Here is a 22191-nt window from a genome sequence, read left to right on the forward strand (position 1 = left end):
AGATGCTAACCAGTCGGTTGTGCCAACTCCACTTGCTTGAATAACCCTCCACCCTTGCATTGATCCAGGATACCTCCTTTATCATCCATTATCTTGTAAATAATAGGGTCTATTTGGGGCTTACTTGAGTCTGAGCCATTGATCTCCTTATTCTTACAGTAGAACTGCAGGTTTGAAAGATTGTGATCATAGAATCTTAGTACTGGAACGTGTTACACACACGCCTCGTTTATTTTCCCTAATTTTCTGACTTGTGCTGGTCTTGTTAGTTTTTACAAATAAAGTTTGAAATCGTTTTATCATTTTGCCTAACACCCCCCCCCACACACACACACACTCACACATAGTGGACTTTTGATCTACTGTCTGGTGCTATAAACTCACATAGGGCGGCCCACTCACCTTAGGAGGAGCTCCCTGGGTGTTTGCCTGCTTCCCTGCCTCTCAGGGGAGTTTGTCCTTCCCTTCCATCAGGTAGATGGCAGACATTCCTCCCAAATCTTGTTCCCCTGGGGCAGTGTCCACTCTGTGGCCCTGGGGACTGGAAAGGCTGTTTGCCTTCTCTATTTCTAGTAGTGGTCACCAGGAGGCGGGAGGGACCTTTGGAGAGGGACAGAGGTGGTCTCTACAAATTACAAAGGGGGCTTGGTTTCTTCCTACAGAAAATGGGAATAAGAAGCTGGGCTTGGAAGCGTCCCTGCAGGAGGAAGGGAGGAAGGGGCCCTGGGGCGGGCCAGCCCCACCTGGGTGCAAACAGATGGAACAAAGGCCAACCCACCCCAGGCGCCCTGGCGCCAGGCCCCCGTGGAATCATAAAGGCACCTTCTCCCTGCTAAGGTGGCCACTTGCGACACTTGGCCTGCCTGCCCTGCCCTGCCCTGCCTGGGAGCTTTAAGGCCACAAAATCGAAACTGTTTACCCGCACAATGCCTCTGGGCAGCAGGAGTCATTGTTAGGAGCTGATTATTTTATGGAGGAGGGAACAGAAGCTGCAGGGGCAGGAGTGCCTGGGGCTTGAATTTAGGGCCTCCAAAGCCACATGCCTCCCCGCTCCTGGTGGTTACCCACTCGATACCCTACCACCACCACAGCCTTCCCCAGCTCTGGCCACTGCCTTTGTCAGAAACAACCCCCTCTCTCCAAGAGTTTCCTGGCAGCCAGAGAGAGCTGATCCATCAGGGCAAGATGTGTGTGTTTCATCCCCACCCCAGAACGCCAACAACTAACAGGGACAACAAACATATGTGGGATAAGTGAACGAATCTATCCAACAGACATTGGGGAAGCACCCACGGGGGGCCCGTTAGAGGCGATGGAGACCCAAGAGTGAACAGCAGAGCCAGTCTCCGCCCTCGTGGACCTGACATTACAGGGAGAGGGGATCTGCTCATCTACAGGGCGACCTGACATTACAGGGAGAGGGGATCTGCTCATCTACTTGTTTCTTGCTGGCAGCTTCTGGCACCTTCAACAGCGCCTGCTCCAAAAATATTGGTTGGTAGTACGAAGGAGCCAAGACCAGGGTAGTGATAGAGAAACAGGGGGCGGGGGCTCTGGATTCTGGCCTTCGGGTCCAGCCACCTGCAGCTCTGGGATCTAGATTCTAGGCCCTGGGCTCCACGTCCTTGGCACCAAGTCCTGGGTTCTGAGCTCCAAGCTCTAGGCTGTGGATTTGAGGGTCCATGCTCAGGGCCCTGAGTTCTGGGCTCTATGTTCTGAGATCTGGATTCTGAAGTCCAGGATCTTGACCCCAGTTGCATGTAAGTTCTAGATTCTGAGCTCCAAGCTCTGAGTTCTGGATTTTGGGGGTACAGGCTCTGTGCTCTGTGTTTTGGGTCTGGTTCCTGAGTCCTGGGGGACCGGTTGTGCACTCAAAGCTCTGGACTCCAGGTTCTGGCTCTGGGCTCTGGATTTCGGGCCAGGTAATAGGATGGCTTGCCAGAGGCCAGGTAGAGTCATTATTGTGTTTACTGCGTAGAAGGTAAGCTCCCCAAGGGCAGGAATTCCTGTTTGTTTCATTCAGTGATATAGCCTCCATACCTAGAAGAGTGCCTGGTGTGTAGGAGGTGTTCAACAGGCAGGCAGACATGCACACTTGAGTACATGATCATACAGACACACAATCCTGCAGTCAAGAGCCAGGGCACGGGAGGGCAGGACCATCCCTGCCCTCACTATGGCTACAGCTGACGGGAGGGGAGGCCAGAATGCCATGAGCTGGGGAAAGGCTGAGAGGACCACCGTGCACTGAGACGAACAAGCCAGTGCCCATCCAGCTACACACCGGGTTGGTTCCTACCTGCTCTAGGTTTCTATTCTACAGGAAAAGGATGCAGGTAGGGTGGCAGCATGGCACAGCAGGAACAGAAGGCTCCTGAGTCAGAGTCCCAGGGTTTGGGCTGGGCTCTCTGGGACCCCACAGGAGGCATGTTGCCCTCCACAGGACCCTTGCTTCCCTGGGTCCAAGCAAGCACCCTGTCAGCACCAGCAGTCTGGGATGGGAAGAATGAAAGGAGGGGCCCCCTGGACCACGTGGACATCAGGGCTGCCAAGGAGCAAGCAGGTTGGCCTTTAGAAATCCCAATCGTTGTGGACCCAGGGTACCAGAGATGGTGATTAGGGCCAAAAGAAGTCATCCATCAGGGACATATGAATAGAATGACTAATAATTAGAGACAGTGGCATCATGGGACTTGACATCATTCAAACACATGATCAGAGAGGTAGTGGCTGTACACTGAGGACCAGGAGGTCCTGGTGATCAGCATGATCATTGATTGGATATATCATTCATCATTGATCAGGGACATGGGGGACTGAGGATGTGAGCAACAGGAGTGTTAGTGAAGGAAGCATCTGGTGCCCATATCCTTGATGACTGAGTGTCGAGGAGACATAGGTGATCACATTCAATGGCTGGAGACACCCAGAGATCCGGTGGTAGGTGAGCTACTGGGCACCAAAGGCAGCAATGGTTAGAGAATTTAGTAACCAGAGACACAGGTGGCTGGTGATACTGATGACTAGGAGGCTGGCAGTCAGTGCTCCTGGTGATCAGGATATAAGGACACTGGTCATCGGGGACTTGGAAGATGAGACTCCACAATGTCTATGCTGGACACTAGAAAGCTGGGTGATTAGCACTGGGGAGCCAGGGATGTCAGTCACCAGAATCACTGGTGACCACATCGACAGAAAATTTGATGGGAAGAGGATCCCCTGATTAGGGACATTGGTCATTAGATTGTCAGAGATGTTGGTGACTGTAGACAAGTGACAAAAGTCATTGTCAAGGAGACAGTGGTGATGAAAATAGTGTGATTGGAGATACTGGAGAGAAATATGAGTGATCAGATCTATCAATGATTAGAAAAACATTGATCAGTGACATTGGTGATCATGCTTCTCGATGTACTAAGACATTAATGACTGGGTGCACTGGGGACCAGCGCATTAGAAATCAGGAACATGAGTGGTAAGAGGCTCCAGTGATCACAAATATGGTGAATAGAAATACTGAGGAAACACAATGGTCATCAGAGATGTTGGCACCAGACACACTGAATATTAAAAATTTATGAATAGAGGTGCTGATCACGAATATCGGTGGTAGGAGATCCTCATGACCAGGTATATTACTAGTAAACCAGGACAGTCACTGAAGACACTGGTGATCACATTTTGTGGCTGTCAGTGACCAAACACTTCACTGATCAGAAGCATTGATAAAATATTGGTGATTGAGTGTTGGTGATCAGTTGTTAGTAATCAGATGTCTATGGTTACAGGCTCTGGTGATCAGACATGTCACTGACCAAGAATAACAGTCATGGTAGCTATGTCCAATGACCAGCCTCGTTGATTGAAGATGGCAGCAATCGATGACATTGGTGACCAAAAACATTGGTGGCCATATTTGTCAATGAACAGGAATATTGATGACCAGATAGCTCAGAAACAAGAGCTGATCAGCATCTGGGAGGAAGTGGATGGGGGTTGGGGTAGGGTCGGTCCTTGTTGGGTTCTACAAGAGCCCCAGGAAAAGGATCAGTGTGTAGACCACTGGCTGGAGAAACCACGGCCTCCACGTGCTTCCCCAGTATCCACCCAGCCACCAGGACCCCCAGTGGGGTGACAGTGAGGAAATTCAGATGGGAGAAATGCAGGGGAGGGAGGCCAGGACCTCCGACCCCAGACAGGGCCCGATCCCCTATTCCAGGAGCCCTTCTCTCCAAATCACTGGGCCCAGAGGACCCGCTAGGTCTGACTGCCCATCGCCACACCCAGGACTCAGCAGCCCAGGAGCCCACAAGACCGGCCAGAGGCATTCACAAAAAGTATTTTATTATTCTTAACAGTATTCACTTTAAAGGAATAGGAGGATAGCATACAATTTTTTACAGACAATATATAAATGTTGTACATAATTAACAATAACTTAGTTCACTAATCCAAAATAAAACAAGCCAAATAAAACATAAAAACAGAAAATACTGCGGATTCTTTTTCTTATGCGGATACTAGTACAAAATAAGTTACTTCTGGCTGTGGTGCCCCCTCGCCCCCCCACCCCCCGCAGCGATCGCCGGCCCCTATTGCACTTGGTCGACTACATCGGCACGATCCTCTTCCCGGGCCGGGCCCTTGCCAGCCGCCGCACCCCACCACCTCCGCATACAGAATCTAAGCTCAGACACAGTTATGTACAGCTGTACCTTGGGAGGGATCCAGACAGCCACAGCAAAACAGAGCAGAACTCAGGCGTCTCCAGGGACCCCAGCAGGGTCGTGGCCTCTCCCCGGACCCACCCCTAACTCCTGCCTCCGCCACCTGCCAGACCAGCCCCGGGAAGCCAAGAGCAGCCAAGGCCCCTCCCCAGGCCCCCAGCTCCCCGTCCTAGGGCTGTGGGATCCAAGTACTTTTCCAAAAATAATTGTGAAGCTACAGCCTTGGTTTGTAGGTTTTATTCCTTTCCATAGCAAGGGCTTCCGTGGCAACGTACAATTGACTGGACCCAAAATGAGTTTAAAAATAAAACAACTAACTCCTCAGCGAGTTAAGCTTATGCAGTCTTTTATATATATATATATATATTTTTTTTTTTCTTTTGTCTCAGAGTGGGAGGGGAGGGGGTTGAGGGGTTTCGCAGAAAAAGGATGTATGTACAGGGGTTCACCTGGCTGGAGTCAGGCTGTGGCTCAGGCTCATTAAGGGGACACGGGTCACACCAGCTTCGGCCTCAGAGCCAGGGGAGCGATCTGGGAGACATTTCCCCTCTCAAGAAAATGTTGTTTCCTTCCTGTGACCCAGCCCTGGCCTGGGAATCTGCGCAGGACCGCCCATGATTGTCTCTGCCCTCCAGGGCCTGGCCGCCAGGGCACGCACCGCTCAGCCTCCCCAGGCTGGTAGCCCCGCTGCACTGACTCAGCCCAACCTGGGCTTCAGCTGTTTCAGGAAAGGAAGCCAGAAGAGAAGGTGTGGGCCAGGGCCTCCGCACCCCCCCGCGCCCACACACCTGCCCCCAGGGCCCCAGCAAGCAGATGGGCCAAGCAGCACTTGGCGCAGAAGAAGACCCAGAAGAGAACTTGGGAACGTCTCCCCAGTCCTTGCTAGAAACAAGAGCGCAATAAATTATTTTTGCCTACTCCTTTCTCCTTCTAAAAACGGTTTTCTTCGTTTGTCCCCTGCCCCCCTCTTCTTCTCTTTATAAAGTTGTCCATTCTGTTCTCCAAACAATCGTCCGTGATGGAAACCCCACCTGGGCAGCAAGCCGGGCCAAGGCTGCCTCCCAGCCCGGGTGAGAATCTTCACAGTGACCGCTGACGGCCAAGTGGAGCACCCACAGGAGAGGCAGCTTGGGGCTCCGGCCGGGCTGACAGGAGTGGCATCAGTCTTCGGGGAAGGGCAGGCTGCTAAGGGCTTGGCCCACCCTGCCTAGGGGCGCCCAGCCTTGAGCTGCCCGCCACCCTCCTCGGCATCTGTCCGTCCGCTTCTGGGGGGCTGTCCCTAGCCCATGGCGGTCACCATGCTGGAATGGTGGGGGTGGCCGAAGGAGAGGCTGGAGGAGGGGTGGATGGGCGTTGGGGTGGGCAAGATGTGTCCCGAGTGGCTGAAGGGTGGGAGGTGGCCCACGGGCGCCATGTGTCCGGCCAGGGCAGCGGCGCTGAAGGGGGAGGCCTTCTCCTGCATACACTTGGACAGCTCCTCAAAGCACTCTGCACCTTTCTTGTTCTTCTTGGACTTGGTGGACATCTTCCGATTCCTAGTCTGGATCCCTTCCTTCTTCATGGTCAGCGGCCTGTTCACCTGGGGGCAACCACAAAACCTTCAGGAGGTTCAGTTCCCTTCCCCAAACAAGACCCCGACCCCCAGCTTCCGCACGGGGCAAAGGCAGGTCTGGGCTGGGGACCCCACTTGCAAACCCCCCCTGCCCATTGCGGTCTTCCCGCCAGCACGCTACCCTGTCAAGAAAGGTGCTTTTCACTGTGTGGGACCCGCAGGGCAGGGCGCTGAGCCCACTGAGTGCCAGCACCGTCCCCCATCAACGCGACCAAACTCCATGCCCACCTTTTGTTTTAAAGAGGCACCACTTCCCCCGGACTTGCAGGGCCCCCCCGCTACGGGGGACACACTTCCAGCCGGCTTGCCCCCTCTTATGGGAAGCCCTTCTGGCACTCGGGGCTTTCCCCGCAGGGCGGCAGCCGCCTCCCAAGCCAAGCCATGCTGGAGATTGTGGCTGGGGCCCCCCTCGCCTGGCCGCACAAAGAGCAGCGGTCCCCGGGGAGGGGCAGGGCGGGCCGGGAGGGGTGGACTCACATTGTGCAGCTTGTAGTAGAGGCCACAGGCGTTGCAGACAGGGTCCCCGTTGGCGTTTCGGCGCCATAAGGTGGTGGTTGTCGTCTGACAATTCGCACAACAGGTGCCGGCTCTCCTGGCGGCCGACTGGGAGGGGAGGGGCAGCGTCAGCAGACTGGGCTCCCACGCCCCACCTCGACCTCCCTCCCCAACCCTCACCCCCCCACACCCCTGTCCCTGCCAACTGAGCCCGGGAGTGGGAAAGCTCACAGGGGAATCCAGGCATCTCAGAAGCCGTGGAATTTTAGAATTTGAGACCTAAACCAGTGCAGAACTTAGAATAAAGAACAATCAGAAGCCTGATCTCGGAATCCACGGGGTTGCAAGAGCTGAAAGGACAAATGAGCCACTGCCCCCAACCATCAAACGGGGAAACTGAGGCCCTGAGGCGGCTGACTCAGTCCCCCTGGAGCCCCTGGGTCTGGAGCTGCACTCCCACGTGACTCCTTTCAAAATCCACCATCCTGGGTGTGACGGCCCCGCAGAGGCCAGGCAGGGACGTCAAATGTTTAGGGAGGTCTAGAGCTGTGCCGTCCAGTGCCCATAGCCACTAGCCATGTGGGGCTGTTCGAATTCAACTGAACTATGATTTAATAAGATTAGAACTTCAGTTCCTTCTATGGCATTAGCCACATTTCAAGGAATCAACAGTCACGACCACAGTGGACAGGGCAGAGCCAGAACATTTCCATCAGCAAAAGGCTGGTCCGTCCGGCACCCTGTACCCCAAACCACAGACTGCTGACTGCTCCGCAGCCCCTCAGGGAATGCAGGCCAGAGATAGTCTGGAAATGAGGGTCTGGTTTCTGGAGAAGGAAGCTGAAGGCTCCTAACAAGAGTGAGTCTTGACCGAGAAAGCAGGTCCAGTTCCCTTCCCCAAACAAGACCCCGACCCCCTTAGGGTCCACCAGCGCCATCCCCACAGTGACAGAACACGTCTGTCCGCGCTCCCGCAAATATTTCCCAAAGAACCACAGGCAGCAAGACAGGGGGTGGGGGAAGGAGACCAGCAGAGGCTGGGACGGCCTAGGGCCCGAGCTTGCTCCCTCAGTCCAGGGACCTGCCGGACTGCAGCCTTGGGGGCGGGGAGGGTGAGGGTGAGTAAGCGGCCTGGAGCTGGAATTCTGACTCAGGGGCCAACACTGTATCCTCCACCCCTACCCCCACCCGGGCCCTCACCCCGCCCTCGCTGGGGGGTGGGGGGGAAGGGGGGCCCCCAAAGAGGCAAGCGATTTAAGCCTCGTAAATCACTTCGCCCTGAAAAAAAATATATTTATTATTCTTAGCATTTTACGCATTATTTGCAGAGCGGAGAGTATTAGAAATTTCAAAACAGCCCAGCGAGAGGCAGGACTGAGCCGAGGAGAGGCTCTAAAACTCGCGGGGTCCGGAAACAGATACGCGAAGTTTCCTTATCTTCAGGCTGCAGATGTCCGGATAGGAAACTCCGGCAGGAGATCCGAAAGGGCATTTTTTTTAAATCACTCAAATGAAAATACACAGTATAGGTGACTCCATGGAAAAATAATAAAGGGCAGGTTTTTTTGGTGGTTGGTGTGAGTGTGTGTTTTATTTAAATAAGCGTGAGGAGATTGTGTGCTAGGCTACAAGGAAAATTACTTCATGGCCCTATTTTTAAAAAGAGTTAAACAGAGGCCAGGGGACAGGAGTTGGGCCCTTGGACACTCCATGTTGGGGATTCCTGAGCTCCATGCGGTGAGGGTACCTGGTGGGCTGCAGAGGGGGAAATCTGGCCCGAAAAAATCTGACCTAAAAGAAGAGCGACCCCAAGTGATTTTAATGATAAAAGGATTTCAAGAGGCAAAGCAGCTGCCTCGAAAGGTTTTGGTGGTGTTACTATTATTTTTTCAATAAGTCGCCTGCCCGGCCCAGGTTAGCGGCCCCCCCCCGCCCCCAGCCACCTGCTGCCCCGTGCCTACCAGTCTCCGCTTGGGCTTGATGAGTGGCCGGTTCTGCCCGTTCATCTTGTGGTAGAGCCCACAGGCGTTACACAGGTAGTGCCCGGTGCCGTCTCGCCGCCAGAGAGGGGTGGCCGTGGCCCCACAGTTGACACACTCCCGGCCTTCTGAAGTGGGACAGGGAGAGACAGAGGGCCTGCTTAACAGACAAGGTCATGGGAGAGAGCCAGGGGTGGGCGGGCGCCGACCAGGCAGCGGTCGGCCTCAGCCCGGGCTGCTTCTTCGGGCGGTGACTTTTAGCTCCAGCCCTGGGCAGGAAGAGGGACCCGGAGGAGGTTTCCCCCTCAGAAGAGGAGTTCAGAGAGTAGCTTTAAGGCCAAAGCTCCCTCTTCAAAACTCTCTCTTGAAGGAAGGGAAGCGGGGCAGGAGGGAGGAGTGGGGCCAGGGCCCCAGGGATTCTCGGCGCGACAATGAAAGGGTATTTACAGCAAACTTTGCCGACGGCAGGGCGGTGGCAGGAGTGGCCCCGCTCGACCTGGCTGGGCCTGGGAGGGCTCTGGCTCGCTTTCTACTTCTGCTTCTCCTCTTCGGTCTCCCCCCTTTTCCCCAGCTGCGTCTGCCACCTCCCAATTCTCTGCCCTCAGCTCCTACCCTCCTCCTGTTCTCCAAGCAGGGGAATTTCCTTCTTTCTCCCCAGCTGCCCCCTCTTCCGCGGAGGCCCTAGAATTCAGTCCCGGACTCAGATCGAAGGCGGTGTTCTTTAAAATAAAATAAACCATAAGCCCTTTTGTTTTTAAGCCAAGTAGACTAAGTGACCTTGGTCTTCTGTCGATGGTGGGTTTTGGGGGTTCTGTTTTTGTTTTCTGTTGTTGTTGTTGTTGTTGTTGCTAAAAGACCATCTGGAATTCAAATAGAATGTGTAAAACAAACTTGGGAGAAGGGGCTAATTAAAGGCAAGGTAGCAGGCCTGAGCAGCACAGGGGCCCCCGAGGTGGGGCTGAGGGGGGTGCCCGAGGTGGCAGCAGCAATCAGGCAGGGTAGCCGGATGCCCTGGCATCACGAAGTCCAGGACAATGTTTCCCCATTTAGTTTCAACTAAATTGTCTTTATATTATACGGGCATGAAAAGTTTCCCGGACTCAGGAGTAAAAGTTTAAAAAGTCTTCCTCTTCCTCCACTTACAGGGACTGGGAAGGAGGCACTGACAGCCAAAGTCCTGCCCTAGCCCTGGTTTCTGCTCTATGGCCAGATTCTTGGACAAACCAGCTTGGCTCCAGCCATCTCCTCCGGCAAAGGGGCAGAGGCACCTATCCTTCATCCCCCTCACTCCAGCCTTCAGGGAGAATGAAGGACGCTAGGGGGCAGGGAGCAGGAACAAGTCCTGGGAATGTTGCTTTGGGGGAAATCTCCCAAGGAGATTGGGAAACATCGAAATCCCAAGACTGGACTGATTGCGTTGGAGAACCAGACTCCTTGAGGGCCTGGAGCACCTACAGTACACCCACAGCATGCACACACACTCACAAACACACGTACACACAGCCTCATGGTTGTCACTTGTGTATTGCATTCTCTCCCACATTAAGGCTGCTCAAATTTTCACTTCAGATTAAGGGAAGGGAAGGGGGAATTCCCGTCCTGTGTTGGTCTGGCAGTGGCCAACCTTGGAAGGGAGGGCGAGGAGGGGGGAAGGGAAATGAACTTTGGGGGCTACTGGGAACAGTTAAGAAAAGGACAAAAGTTTTAGGGCTCCCTCTCCCCCATTCTGGAGTCTCAAACATCTGTTGGAGGCTATTGGAGGGGGACATCACCCATCCCAGATCTGGAAGACTGACATTGCCCCATCTCCCATATCACAGCCCTCCTCCCCCAAAACACACACGCAAAAGCACAAACCATCCCCACTTCCACTAGGTCCTTGGCACCTGCCTTTACCTGAGCAGGAACGTGCCTTGCTGCGCTGCTTAGGGGTGAAGCTGGACGCAGGGCCACCCAGGAAGCCTCCAGGGTGGAAGAGTCCGCTGCTGTAGTCGTGGGCAGCGGCCGGCACATAGGATGGGTAGGTGGGGATGGGGTGGTGTGTGGCAGGCTGGGTGCCCATGGCAGCCAGGCCTGGGCGCAAGGGACTGCCGCTTTCCATCTTCATGCTATCGGTCAGTGACACCTGGTACTTGACGCCATCCTTGTCCTCCCCCCGGGCTGCACTACCCCCTGCGGAAGAGGAGGCTGGAGAGGCAGCCCCGGCAGTGCTCGGGTCGGGAGACACTTCCTTGGGCGGAGTGGGTGGGAATCCGAAGAGGTGGGAGCCAGAGTGGGCTGCAGTGGGAGTGAGGGAAGTCACAGAGCTCCCGCTGCCTCCCCCACTCCCACCCCCTGCCCCTGGGTACACGGAGAGGGGGCCTCCGGGGCCTCCAGCAGCTGAGGGGTGCAGCGGTGTCTTGGAGAAGGGGCTCACGGTCCAGGGATTGTGGTGATGTGCTGCAGCAGCGGAGAGGGCAGCTTTACCCCCGTCGAGCCAGGGCAACCCCGGGCTGTGCAACAAGTGTGGACGGCACATCTGGCCTCCGGTCAGGCGGGCTGCAAGAGGAGGGAGAGGGGTCAGAGTGGGCAGAGGCTGAGCGGCGCTAGGGCTCCGATACACAGGACCACAACTCACAGAACAACCAGCAGTAACCTTCTTCCCAAAGAAAACCAGAAACATAACACCCCAACCGGCAATAATCAAGAATGTCAGTCCCGAGCTGACGGACAAGTGGCACAGAAGGAACCCCACTGGACCAGGGCCTGGAGGGAACCCCCACAGGCCAGCTGGAAATGGGCAGAAACCCTAGGGTGCCCAAACCCTCCCCAAGAGGCTGCTGCCCCCACCTTTCCCGCCCCAATTTTTCAGCTGCTTCGATTCCTGCGGATCTCACATCCGGGAAGCAGGCAGCCGGGCCTTCCTCCCCTCCCGCCCCTGGCGCCTGGACTCCCAGTCACCCACTGGCCGGGGGCTCACCGTGCGCGGGGCTGTAGGAGACGCGCGCCCGCGCGTGGGCTGGGTTGGCGTAATACGGGTTGCCTTGTGAGTCTAGGTGGTTGAAGAAGACGTCCACCTCGTCGGGAGGCAGCAGCTGTGCGGGCTCCATGTAGTTGTGCGCCAGGCCCGGATGGTGCGAGTCGGGGTGCTGCGCATTCAGCACGGCGGGGTGCGCCATCCAGCGCGGCTGCTCCGGCGCCACCTCCATGGCCCGCAGTGGAGGCTCGGGATCTGGGCCGAGGCGGTGGCGGCGTCCCTGAGCGACGGAAGGGGGTGTGAGGGGCGCCGCCACGGCCTGACACCCCCAAAGTCCCGCCACGCGGAGTCCCGCACGCCGCTGCGCCTCAGCCGCGCTCAGCCGAGGATCAGTCCCGGGTGGGAGGAAAACTCAAAGCTCAAAACGAAAGGAAGGCGGAGGAGAGGGTTCGGCCGCACACACTCACATGGTGACCCCCGGTCCCAGAGCCACACATTCGTGCACGCCGGGTCACACACGGGACAAGCCCCGACAGCAGTTACCCCAACAAACACATACAGAGTCTCACTTTAAGTCGGACAATCACACCGACCCCCCTCCTTCCCGGTACACAAAACACATAAACACAGACTAAAAGTTGGAGACAGGCTCCTGGGCACCCACCGGGGCACATGATCCCAGCGACACGCACATACCTACACTTGGCGCCAGATACACATACCGACTTGACGACCTCCGCCCCCCCCCCCCCCCCCCCCCCCCCCCCCCCCCCCCCCCCCCCCCCCGCCCCCCCACCCCCCCCCCCCCCTGCCCCCCCCCCCCCCCCCCCCCCCCCCCGCAACACGCACACGCAGCCCCAGCGGCTGGGAGCCAGCCCCCTGCGCGCACTCCCAGGCGGCACAATCAGGACCTCTCACCACGGCACACCAAAGCAGTCACCCGCAGCCTGGCCCCGGCCTTGAGCCCCGGAAGAGACCTCTCAGAGCTTGAAGCGCCCCAGGCCCCCGGCCAGTTCTCGCACCCCAAACTTACACACCCAGCGCCGCGGGGAGGGGGGGCGCGGCCTCGGGATCGGGGGATCAGCACCGTAGGGAGCCCCGGGAGTGGCGGGCTCAGGAATCGCGCTTCGGGCGGCTGGGCTCACGGGGTAGGAGCAGGGGACAGCGCGCGCCTCGGCCTCAGGCCCGCCCGGCTCCGGCCCCTCGGCATCCTCCGGCCGCCCTGGCGCCAGCTCGCGACTCCTGCACAGACATGAAGCGGGGGCCGTGCACGCCTAAGAAGCCCGCGCCAGCCAATCAGCGCCGCGCGCCGCCCAGCCTCCGCCCCCCATTGGCTGAGCCCGCAACTCCGGTCCGCCGGACTCCGCGACTGACCCCGCGGGCCTGCCCCCCTGCGCCGGCGGGCCCCCTCCCAGCGCCCTCCCGGCGGCCCTGCTGCCAACGCCCCCCGCCAGGACCCTCACCCCACTGGCCAACTGCTGCGCCCCCTCTTGCGGACACTCCTGGATCCCCCTAACCTCAGGGCCCTCCTCCCAGTAACTAACCTCCAACTGGGGACCCCTCCCCGGGAGCACGGGTCGTGCAACCTCTGGGTGTCTGGGTGTCCTCTCTCCGGGACCCCAGCCCTTCCACTCTCGGATCCCACCTCCTTTACCACTGAACGTGGCCAGCTGAAGTCCCGGCTACCTACCCAGACCATTCCCTCCCCCGACTCGGGCTCTGGCTGGGCAGGGGGTTGGAAGGACAGCTGCGGGACAGCAGGAGCAGTGAGGGGCAGGAACTACGCGGCTCGAGCGGGCACCTGGGCCTCGGACAACAGGCCGCTTAGGACTGTGCTTGACCGGGTGGAGGTGGCCTGGCTGGCGGCTCCAGAGAGGGGGAGGGGGCGTCCCCTTCCCGGGCGTGGCCTTCGCAGACCAGCGGGCCGAACTGCCTGGGGCGAGGCCATGGAGACCCGGACTGGCGCCGGCGCCGGCTCGAAGGAGACGCCTCTGGGCAGGAGGAGGCATTTTTCCCTCTCGGGGGTCCCTAAGGCGGCCCCTGGGGAGAGGGAGGCGGTAGACTGAGAACTCCGTCCCCTAAGTCACCTGAACCGCTCTCCACACACCTCCAGTGCAGAGATCCAGCTCTGTGGGGGGAGTGGGCCCCGTGCACAAATCTCCTTGCTCTCTCCCATTATACAGACTGAGGAGACCGAGGCTCGAAAGGAGCCTATGGCCGACAAGGGAGGAGGTGTGTGTGTGTGGGGGGGTGTCAGAAACAAAGAACTTTGGGGGGATTGAGACAGGTGCGAGGGTAAGGGGGAGTAATCGTCGTCCTCCAGCCCCTCTCCCTTAGCTGAGTCTACGGCTCTCGGAGTAGGAGCCCAGAGGGATCCCAGGTGGGTCAGGGACCGGGGAGAGGGTGGGGGTCCGGGCCACCCCCGGGAGGGTGGGGGGAGGGGCGGCGGGATTGACAGTCGGTAATTGGGTAACTGGAGGCGGCTTCTCCGGCCGGGCGGCCCCGCCACCGCGACGCCGGGCCCCTGACGTCACCCGATTCGCCAGGAAATGAACTTTTTAATAATCCGAGGAGGGAGGAAAGCCCTCGGTCCCCTCGGTTCGGGGGGCTCCCGGCCAGGCCCAGCTCCGCGGGCGCGCCCCAGTCACCCTCTCCCAGGCCAGCTCTGGGCAGCTCCGGGGGTGCCGGCACGGGCCAGGGGCCTCCTCCTGCCTCTGCGTCCGGCTGTCCGTTCATCTGTCCGAGGCCCTGGCGCAGGTAAAGACGCGGGGCCGGAGGCGCGGAGCCCCATCTGGCTGGGAACCAGCGCGTCCCGGGAGCTTAGGGACCCTCCTGCCCCGGCGGCCCGCTGCGCCTCCCGCTCCCCTCCACTCCGGGGCGCGCCAGGCCCGCCCGGGCTTCTCGGAACTCCGCTCCGCATGAGAGGAGGCCGGCGCCAGCCGGATAAAGCGCGCCGGGGCCGGGGAGTGGGAGCGCGAGGCCGCGGGCGCCGGGCCTCCACGGCCGGGCCGGGCAGGTGATTGGCCTCAGTGCCTTCCGGTTCGCGTTCCCCGCAACGCGCGCGGTCTGGGCCGGACTCGCTGCCTCTCTGTTCGTCTCTCTCTCCTCCCTGCCTTTAGCTTACGATTCTTCATCATCGCGTAAAATGCGATCGTCAGAGCCTCGAACGTGTTTGGCGTCCCTGGAGCCCAGCGAGAGCTTATCAAAGACACCGCGGCCCCGGGGACAATCCCCGGTGTCGGGCAAGGCTGCCCCGTCAGCCTGAACCCCGGGACCCAGCGCAGGAGGCAGCCAGCCGCTCGCCGGTCGCGGGGCCTTGAACGCCGGAGCCGAGCGGAAGCTTTCCATGGGGCTGCGATCTGCGTCTTGTCTCGCAGGGACGTGGCCGCTCCGGCCCTCGGGAAAACAGGTAATTCGCTTTATTTCCCCCAAAGGCGTGGTTCAAATGACCCCCATCCTGGGTGGGCCTGCAGTTTCATCATTCCGAACTCGGCTAAAAGCTCCTCCGGGGCAACCTGAAGCCTCTCCGGGGCAGCGTCTGGGCCACCGCAGGAGTGGAGGTGACCATCCTGGCCGGGCCCCCTGCCTGAACAGCAGCCCCGAGCTGCCCGCTGGCCTGGCGCAGAACCGAGCGCGGGCGGGGATTTAATTACCCCGCTCGGCGGCTCAGAAAATCGCAGCGCAGAGGAGCTTAGCAGGGCAGTTAAGCAATGCTTGAGCAGGGGCCTCGGGAGATCCGCACCAGTCTCCCTTCCCGCAATCGGGGTCTAGAGAAAAGGGGAGGAGGGAGCTCCCCCAGGTCTCTTGAGGCCCCCCCGGGGTTGCCTTCCTCCAAAAGGCAGGCAGGCAGCCGGCTTGTCGGAGGCCTCCACTATGATTTGAGCTCCTGCGTTGGACGCGGGACTGCTGCGTTCTCCCGGAGGAACGAACCCGCCTGGGAGAGAAAAGAGGGGCGCCAGGCAGGAGAAGGCCCAGCTGGTCGGTAAAACAACCCCCACTCCAATCATGAGTGTACGTGTATGCCAGACAAACCAAGGGACACTACCCGGGCATCTTGCCCAGTAGGCAACGGAGACCATCCTATCACCTGTACCCAGACAAACGTGGGGGGAGGATCAGGGTGGCCCCCCAAATCGGCTGGGATTGCGGGGGCATCCTTGAGCCTGAGAAGAGCAGATTTATTTCAGTTTACAGCCTCGGGATTACGGGTCTCCGGAACACCTTCAGAGGGACGCGTTCCCTTCTTCATGTTTTTGTTCGTTTCCAAGGGTTGTTGCTTATGCGGGTGCTGCCTTTTGATCGCACCGAGAAGCTGTCACTTTCCTTACATAAGAACAAGACTTCAGGAAGCACTGAGGAAGGGCAGCAGAGAAACTGAATTTTCTAACTGCCTTTTCCAAGCGACCTGAGATTCCCCGAGAAAGCATGGGTCATCGGTGCGGCTCAGGATGCTTTCTCCGGGGAGCTGGCAGCGCAGGGATCCGGAGGCCCGGTTCTACGGGGCCTCACCGGCCTGGGCCGTGGCTCTCAGCTGCCCAGTCTTCCTCGTTCTACATGGCCCTCCCCTCCACGCCCTTTGTTTAAACTTCCGTCATCCAAGGTAGCCCCTCTGGAACCATAAGTTTGCCCTCTCTTTGTAACCTAATTCTTCCCACCTTTTCCTATGGGCATCGAATTGGCCTGCAGTGGAGGGGAGATTCAAAGAAACCAGTTTGCTTAGGGGCTGCCTTCCATAGGGATATTTAATTGTCAATCCAGCGACCTCCCAGCCCTACGCTGGCAATGTGCCTTGAGGGGTACTGAGGAGGAAGTGGGGGCCGCTTTAGCCAGAGGGGTTCAGAAGTCCCCAAAGGGCAAGGCCTCAGATCTGCTCAGGCCAGCAGCCATCCCTCCAGAGGGGTTCTGCAATGGAGGGTCCAGGCTCCAACAACCCCTTCTGCTCGTTGGGGTTCACTTCCAGTCCCCCAAATGTGAAGGCTCCCTCTCCTGTGGCCTCCATGAAGATTCTCCCACCCCTTACGTCTTTTGGGCCTTTTCGAATCGTAAAACCCGGGGCCCACGATCGAGAAGTCTTGGCGCCCTGGGTCGAGGCGCCTGGGAGATCCCGTATCTCCTTATCAGGTTCCACCTCCAACCCGCACAGCCTCCCCCATGGGCCCTGCTGAGACCTGCAGCAATCAAGCAGCGTTTTTCCGTGCTTCACCAACAGCCACGGTTTACTCAGAGCGCCTGGCGGCCGGGCGGCCCGGCGGCCCGGCAGCATGACAACTGGTAAATCCGTTTCGTTAGACGCAATTTGTTTGCAATTTGTCAACCCGGCTGGGAAACGCTCTCCAGACGCCTGGGCAGCCGCCCTGGCCCTACCTGCTTCTCGAATTCTGCCTACTCATAAACGAATCCCATCGCTAGGTGCCCGTGTAGACCCGGAGCTCACCGCCAGATGTTCCCGATCCCCGGGAGACGTAGCTTTTTCCAAAACAACGAATTTCCTTCCGTGTTTTCCGGGAAAGGAGCGGCCGCCACTCCCGGGGGCCCTGAACGCCGGATCTTTCCCCTCGCGGTTGGGGCAACCTGGAGTTCAAGCCTGGCTGCCGCCGAAGGATTCTAAATGCCCGGCGTCCAGGCAGACCGAGAACGCCGTCTACGCCTCCCGGAGGCAGATCCCGGAGCCCGCGGCGGCCCCATTCTTATTGAAATCCCACTAAACAGATTCCGACTCCGGCTTGGGGCTGGGGGGAGACTTCCAGACCCGGCGCTCTCCCCCACCCGCACCCCAGCCACACAGGATAAAGGGCCGCGGGGCGCGGCGCCCGGGGGCGCACGCAGGAGCGAGCCGGGTTAAGCCGCGCAAAGCCGGCGCACGGGACCAGTCGGCAGGTGCAGCCGCGGCTCGGCTGCCGGGCTTGGGCGCCTCGGCTGCCGGGCTTGGGCGCCTCCGCCGCCGTGGCCCGGAGGTGGGGGCGGCCGAGACAAAGACCCCAGCTCGGGGGCCGGGAGGTGGGGCGCTTTGCGAAGCACTGGGAATAACCGGGGCTCGCGGCCTATGTATGGCTGCATCCGAGAAATGGGAAAGCGGGAGGCCGGACGCGGGCCTGCTGTCCTCAACTCCGCAAATACTCCCTCAGGATTAGGCCCCTATGACCTGGGGTTCGAGCCGCTGGTAGGACCAGGGCGAACCCCGAAGGCCACATGTCAGGGGCCACTGGGCTAGGCGGACCGCGTTTAGGGGGCCCAAACCTGGGGGCTGGAAGGGCCCTGGCCAGGCGGAGGTGGGGGGACTTACCGAGCGAGGTGCGGCGGGCTGCGCCCCCGGGTGGACGGGGCCGGAGCGGAGCGGGGCGCACAGCGCGGTGCGTGGCTAGGTGGGCCCACAGGACCCGGCGCGGGCTGGCGGCGTTCACCAGCAGGGCCGGGGCGGCGCGCCGAGTGGCCGCATGGTGAGCGGCGGGCCGCTTTTGTTCGCCCGGTGGCCGACGGGGGCCGGCTGGGGTGGGGGCGAAGGCAGCCAGGAGATAGAGGCTTGAGCAGCGAGCCCGGGCGGCGCTGGCCTTGTTACCTCCCTCTCGCTCCCGCTGCCTCTCCCTCCCCTCCCCCGGCCGCAGTGGCCGCTGCTTTTTATTTCGACAGCACTTTGAGGGGGCGGGAGCGCCGCAGGGGGGCAGGGGGGTGCCCAGAGCTCTGCGCCCCGTTTCCCTGGTCCAGCCGCGGGACGGCAGGCCGAGGGCCGGTGGGCACTCAAGGCGCAACACCCTACTCGCCCATACTCCAGACTACTCCCGCCCTTGCAGGGGCGCACAAATGAGCACCCCTGCGCTCAAGGGTTTATGTTCAGAAAGTCCGGGACCTCTCTTTTTGGAGACTCTCCCCGGGGACCCTCACGAACCGTGGCCACAAGCGCCCACACACATACACAGCCGCCTGCTCCTCCTCCAACCTTCTTCCAACAGTGCTCACGCAGACACACATCTGTGCACACGCGTTAGTGCACACAGTTGGGGCTGCGTGGACATCCTCAGCCGGGAGATGTGGGTCACATTGGCATGCATACGTGCACACACCCAAATGTAGCTTGAGAATCTGGCACGCGCAGCATGCACGCTCGAGCACACACACACACCCCTCACTTCCAGGCTGACTCGGCTAGATGTAGACATATGGCCTCTCCCTTCCCCATCTATACCCCCATCCGAATTCCCCAACTCCAGAGCAGACCAGAGCATTTCAGGAGTGGGGTGTGAGGCTTCTCCTTGACCATCCCCAAGGAACCCTCTCACAGGAGGGGGCTAGGGAGTAGAGGGTTTGTCTTTGGAAGGCTAGGCAGAGGAGTTGGGTGTGGGAGTCTTCTGGGCAAGAATGCTTTCGGGTTTGTGAGCTAGGGGAATATAGTCCTTGAACTTCCAAAGTTCCTACCTCAAAATTCAACTCCACAGTGCAGGGGTGGAGGGCTGGTCCCATACCAGCTGCCCTGGGGGAGTCAAAGTGGCCTGGGGGAGCTTGGGCCCAAAGAGAAAGTGCTTTGCTTTGGAAGGACTGGGAAAACTAGTGTGTGTCCCAGAGTGTCCAGCCCCCCATCTCTCTGGGCATCTTCTATCTGTGGGTCTTTCTTTGAAGCTGATAGTGACTGTGTTGCATATGTATTTGCTGTGTGCACGCAGGAGAATATCTATCCTGAGCGCCCCTGTGTGTCTGTGTGCATTTGTGAGCGCATGGAAAGTCTGCAAAACTGAGTATATTAGTATGCCCATTTCTTCTTGTGGGTCCCTGAGAGTTTGTATATTGAGAGTCTGTGTTTTGTGGGTTCCTGAGAGTTTGTATATTATGTGTGGCTGTTTCGGAGCATGACTCCCGGAGTGCATGTGGGAGAGTGTCTCTGTGGAACTGGGATGTGTGTCCCTGTGGCTGTGTATCTGTGTGATCATTGTGTCCATGAATCATTTGATGGGAAATGAGTATTTCCAAGTGTTTATTTATAAATTGGTGTGTGTCCCTATGTGGGTCGGTAGCAGTGTGTGTCTGGGTATCCTGTGTCTATGAATTGGGGTGTGTGTGCATGGTGTGTGTGTGTCTGTCTTTACCAGCACTGGGTATTGGGTGTGTATCATTGTATCTTTGAGCTGATTGTGGACAGTGTAGAGTGTAGCCAAGTGTGTCTGCATATCTGGGTATAGCTGTAGGTATGAACTGATATGTGTTGGGCTGGGTGTTTATGTCTGTTTACCTAGGGTGTGGGTATCTGTGTGTATGAATTATCTTTGAACTATGTGTGTTTCTCTACCCAGTATTACCCTGTGTCTGTTGTCTGGGGAAGTGTGTGTCTCTGGGTGACACACAATATGTGTGTCTTCCCAGATCACCCATCATCCCTAACTGGCAGGGCAGGCGGCCAGTGGAGCTCCGGGGTGCCATTTGCGAGGGTACTTTCTGTCTGTCTGTGGGAGGGGGTGATGAGCTGATAAGGCTTATCTGCCGAAGCCAGCGCCATGCTGAATAACCGCTCTAATGAGGTGGCCTTGCTGGGACCACCCGCTCCCAAGGCCCCCAGCCTCACTGGGGAGGGGCATGGGGGAGCCAGTGCTGGGGCACAAGGGCAAATCCCCATGAACCCAGCAGGGCCTGAATGTCTACTGGGCCTTTTTTAGTTCGGTCTTGTTTCTTCAGAGGGGGGTTCGAGGTCTTACACCCCCACCCCACCTGCCATCTCTCTGCTGGGCTGGGCTGGGCTGGGCTGGCCAGAGCCTCCCAGCCTCTGGTCTGCAGTCAGGAACACAGCCTTAAGAGGGTAGGGGGAGTGAGGCCCACTGATGCAGGGTGGGGGGGACCCTTGGGTGGGGGTAGATTGAGAGACATGGAGGCCCAGGGATGACAAGACCCAGAGAGACAGGGAACAGGGATGAAACAGGGAGACCCAAGAACAGATTTTAAAAAGCAACTGCCATAGAGGAACAGAGACACCAGTAGGGGATGGAGGGGTAGTTTGGGGACATGCAGGAACAGACAAAAACAAACAACCAGAAAGTGGCAAAAGAGTCAGAGAGAAGGGAACAAAAGCAGCGAAAGTGTTAACCAGAGACAGACACGGACAAAGAGACAAGGGAGAGATACAGAGAGGAGAGAGAGAGCAAAACAAATCAAAAAGAGAGATGGAAGACAGAAGGGAACCCGGACGGGCTCTGAGAGCAGCGGGAGAAGAGGGAGAGCAGGAAGGGCCCCAAATAGACTGAGGGAAGAGTGGGGACGCGGCAGACAGGCTGGGCAGGATGGACAGATGGATGGAGGGACCGCGGCAATGCCGAGCACCGCGCCCGACACGAGCGCGGGAGGCCGCTCGCCAGGCTGCGGGCCGGAGGGTGTGAGCGCAGAGCCCGCGGGCCGGGCGGGGCACCGAGGCGCGGGCGGCGGCGGCGGGCAGGGGGGTCCGCGCGGGGCTGCGCCGCTGTCCGGGGTAATTTTTCATCTCGGCCGGCTAATCTTTGTTCCCGGCGAAGATAATGAATAGCCAATCGTTATCTGCCCGGCTCCCGGAGGCTGCCCGAGAATGGGGTTGTACAGGGCTGGGAATTGTTTCCAAAGTGCCGCGGAATAAATGGTGTTCCTTATCTCTGCCTTCCAGATTATCGGAGCCCTTTCAGAGCGCGCACAACAAATGCGCCCGCCATCGAATGCATCATTTACCACCGCAGATCCGCGCGCTGATGGGCAGGCAGATAGCCGTCCGCGGGGGGCACGCCGGGCGCCCCGTGCCCGCGCCGCCTGCCTGCCTGCCTGCCGGGGGCACCCGCGTGTGCGCCCCCGGGTGTGCCCGGCATGTTTGGATGGACATTCGCGTGTGCGAGTGGATAGGCACTGAACAAGAAAGGGTATTGGTGTGCATGCGGTTATGTCAAAGAAGAGTGCTACAAGAAAGTGCAGATGTGCAAGCCCACACGCACATGCGTGGTGGGCGTGTGTGCCGTGAGTGCCTGGAGATGGCCCAGCAGAGGCTGTTTGAGGGTGCACAGAGGAAGAGATGTTGCACGTGAGTGTGTAGGTATGCATGTTACTCAGGATGGGTAGACACGTGTGTGAAAGGGTAGGTGTGCAAATCCATGTGTACAGTGTGGTGAATGAGTGTATTGTGAGTGCCTCAATGTATCTGCCCTCGACGAGGCTGTTTAAGTGTGCACACAGGAGGTGGTGTCATCTGCCACTAGGGCGCGTGTGTACGTGTATATTCGGACATGGGTGTGTTACTCTCCTGAGTGTTGTGTGCCTGCAGGCGTCCCACCCTACTCAGTGTTCTGGGTTCATACAGGCCCGTAAGCATGTGCATCCATGCATACCTGTGACTGCCAGGAGTGAGTGAGTGTGCAAGGTGTCGGTGTTCACCCCGGTGTGCGCCTTCAGGGTGCACGGATCTGCGTGAGGGTGGTTGTGTTGTTGTGT

General features: G+C 58.7%; 1 protein-coding gene and 1 long non-coding RNA gene across 4 annotated transcripts; one reads left to right on the plus strand and one right to left on the minus strand.

Annotated features, from left to right (window-relative positions):
* Positions 1 to 4327: 4327 nt before the first annotated feature.
* On the minus strand, positions 4328 to 13644 carry GATA2 (GATA binding protein 2). 3 transcript variants are annotated; one of them, XM_034996957.1, is made up of 7 exons: positions 13460 to 13644; positions 12807 to 13011; positions 11773 to 12049; positions 10710 to 11351; positions 8796 to 8941; positions 6817 to 6942; positions 4328 to 6306 (listed from the first exon to the last, which is right to left on the minus strand). In XM_034996957.1, the coding sequence occupies exons 3-7, from the start codon at positions 11999 to 12001 to the stop codon at positions 6007 to 6009; spliced, it is 1443 nt and encodes a 480-aa protein (XP_034852848.1). In that variant the 5' UTR covers positions 12002 to 12049; positions 12807 to 13011; positions 13460 to 13644; the 3' UTR covers positions 4328 to 6006. The 3 variants fall into 3 exon arrangements, with proteins under 3 accessions (XP_034852848.1, XP_034852847.1, XP_034852846.1); XM_034996956.1 differs by having other exon boundaries at positions 12803 to 13011; positions 13460 to 13643; XM_034996955.1 differs by lacking the exon at positions 12807 to 13011.
* A 674-nt stretch (positions 13645 to 14318) lies between these two features.
* LOC118005265 lies at positions 14319 to 21395 on the plus strand. The gene is made up of 3 exons (XR_004677794.1): positions 14319 to 14526; positions 14889 to 15178; positions 21380 to 21395. It is a non-coding gene; the product is annotated as an uncharacterized LOC118005265 (long non-coding RNA).
* The last annotated feature ends 796 nt before the right edge of the window (positions 21396 to 22191 follow it).

Source organism: Mirounga leonina, unplaced genomic scaffold, assembly GCF_011800145.1.
Source record: "Mirounga leonina isolate KUSES-001 unplaced genomic scaffold, KU_Mleo_1.0 Mir_94, whole genome shotgun sequence".
Classification (NCBI taxonomy): Eukaryota; Metazoa; Chordata; class Mammalia; order Carnivora; family Phocidae; genus Mirounga; species Mirounga leonina.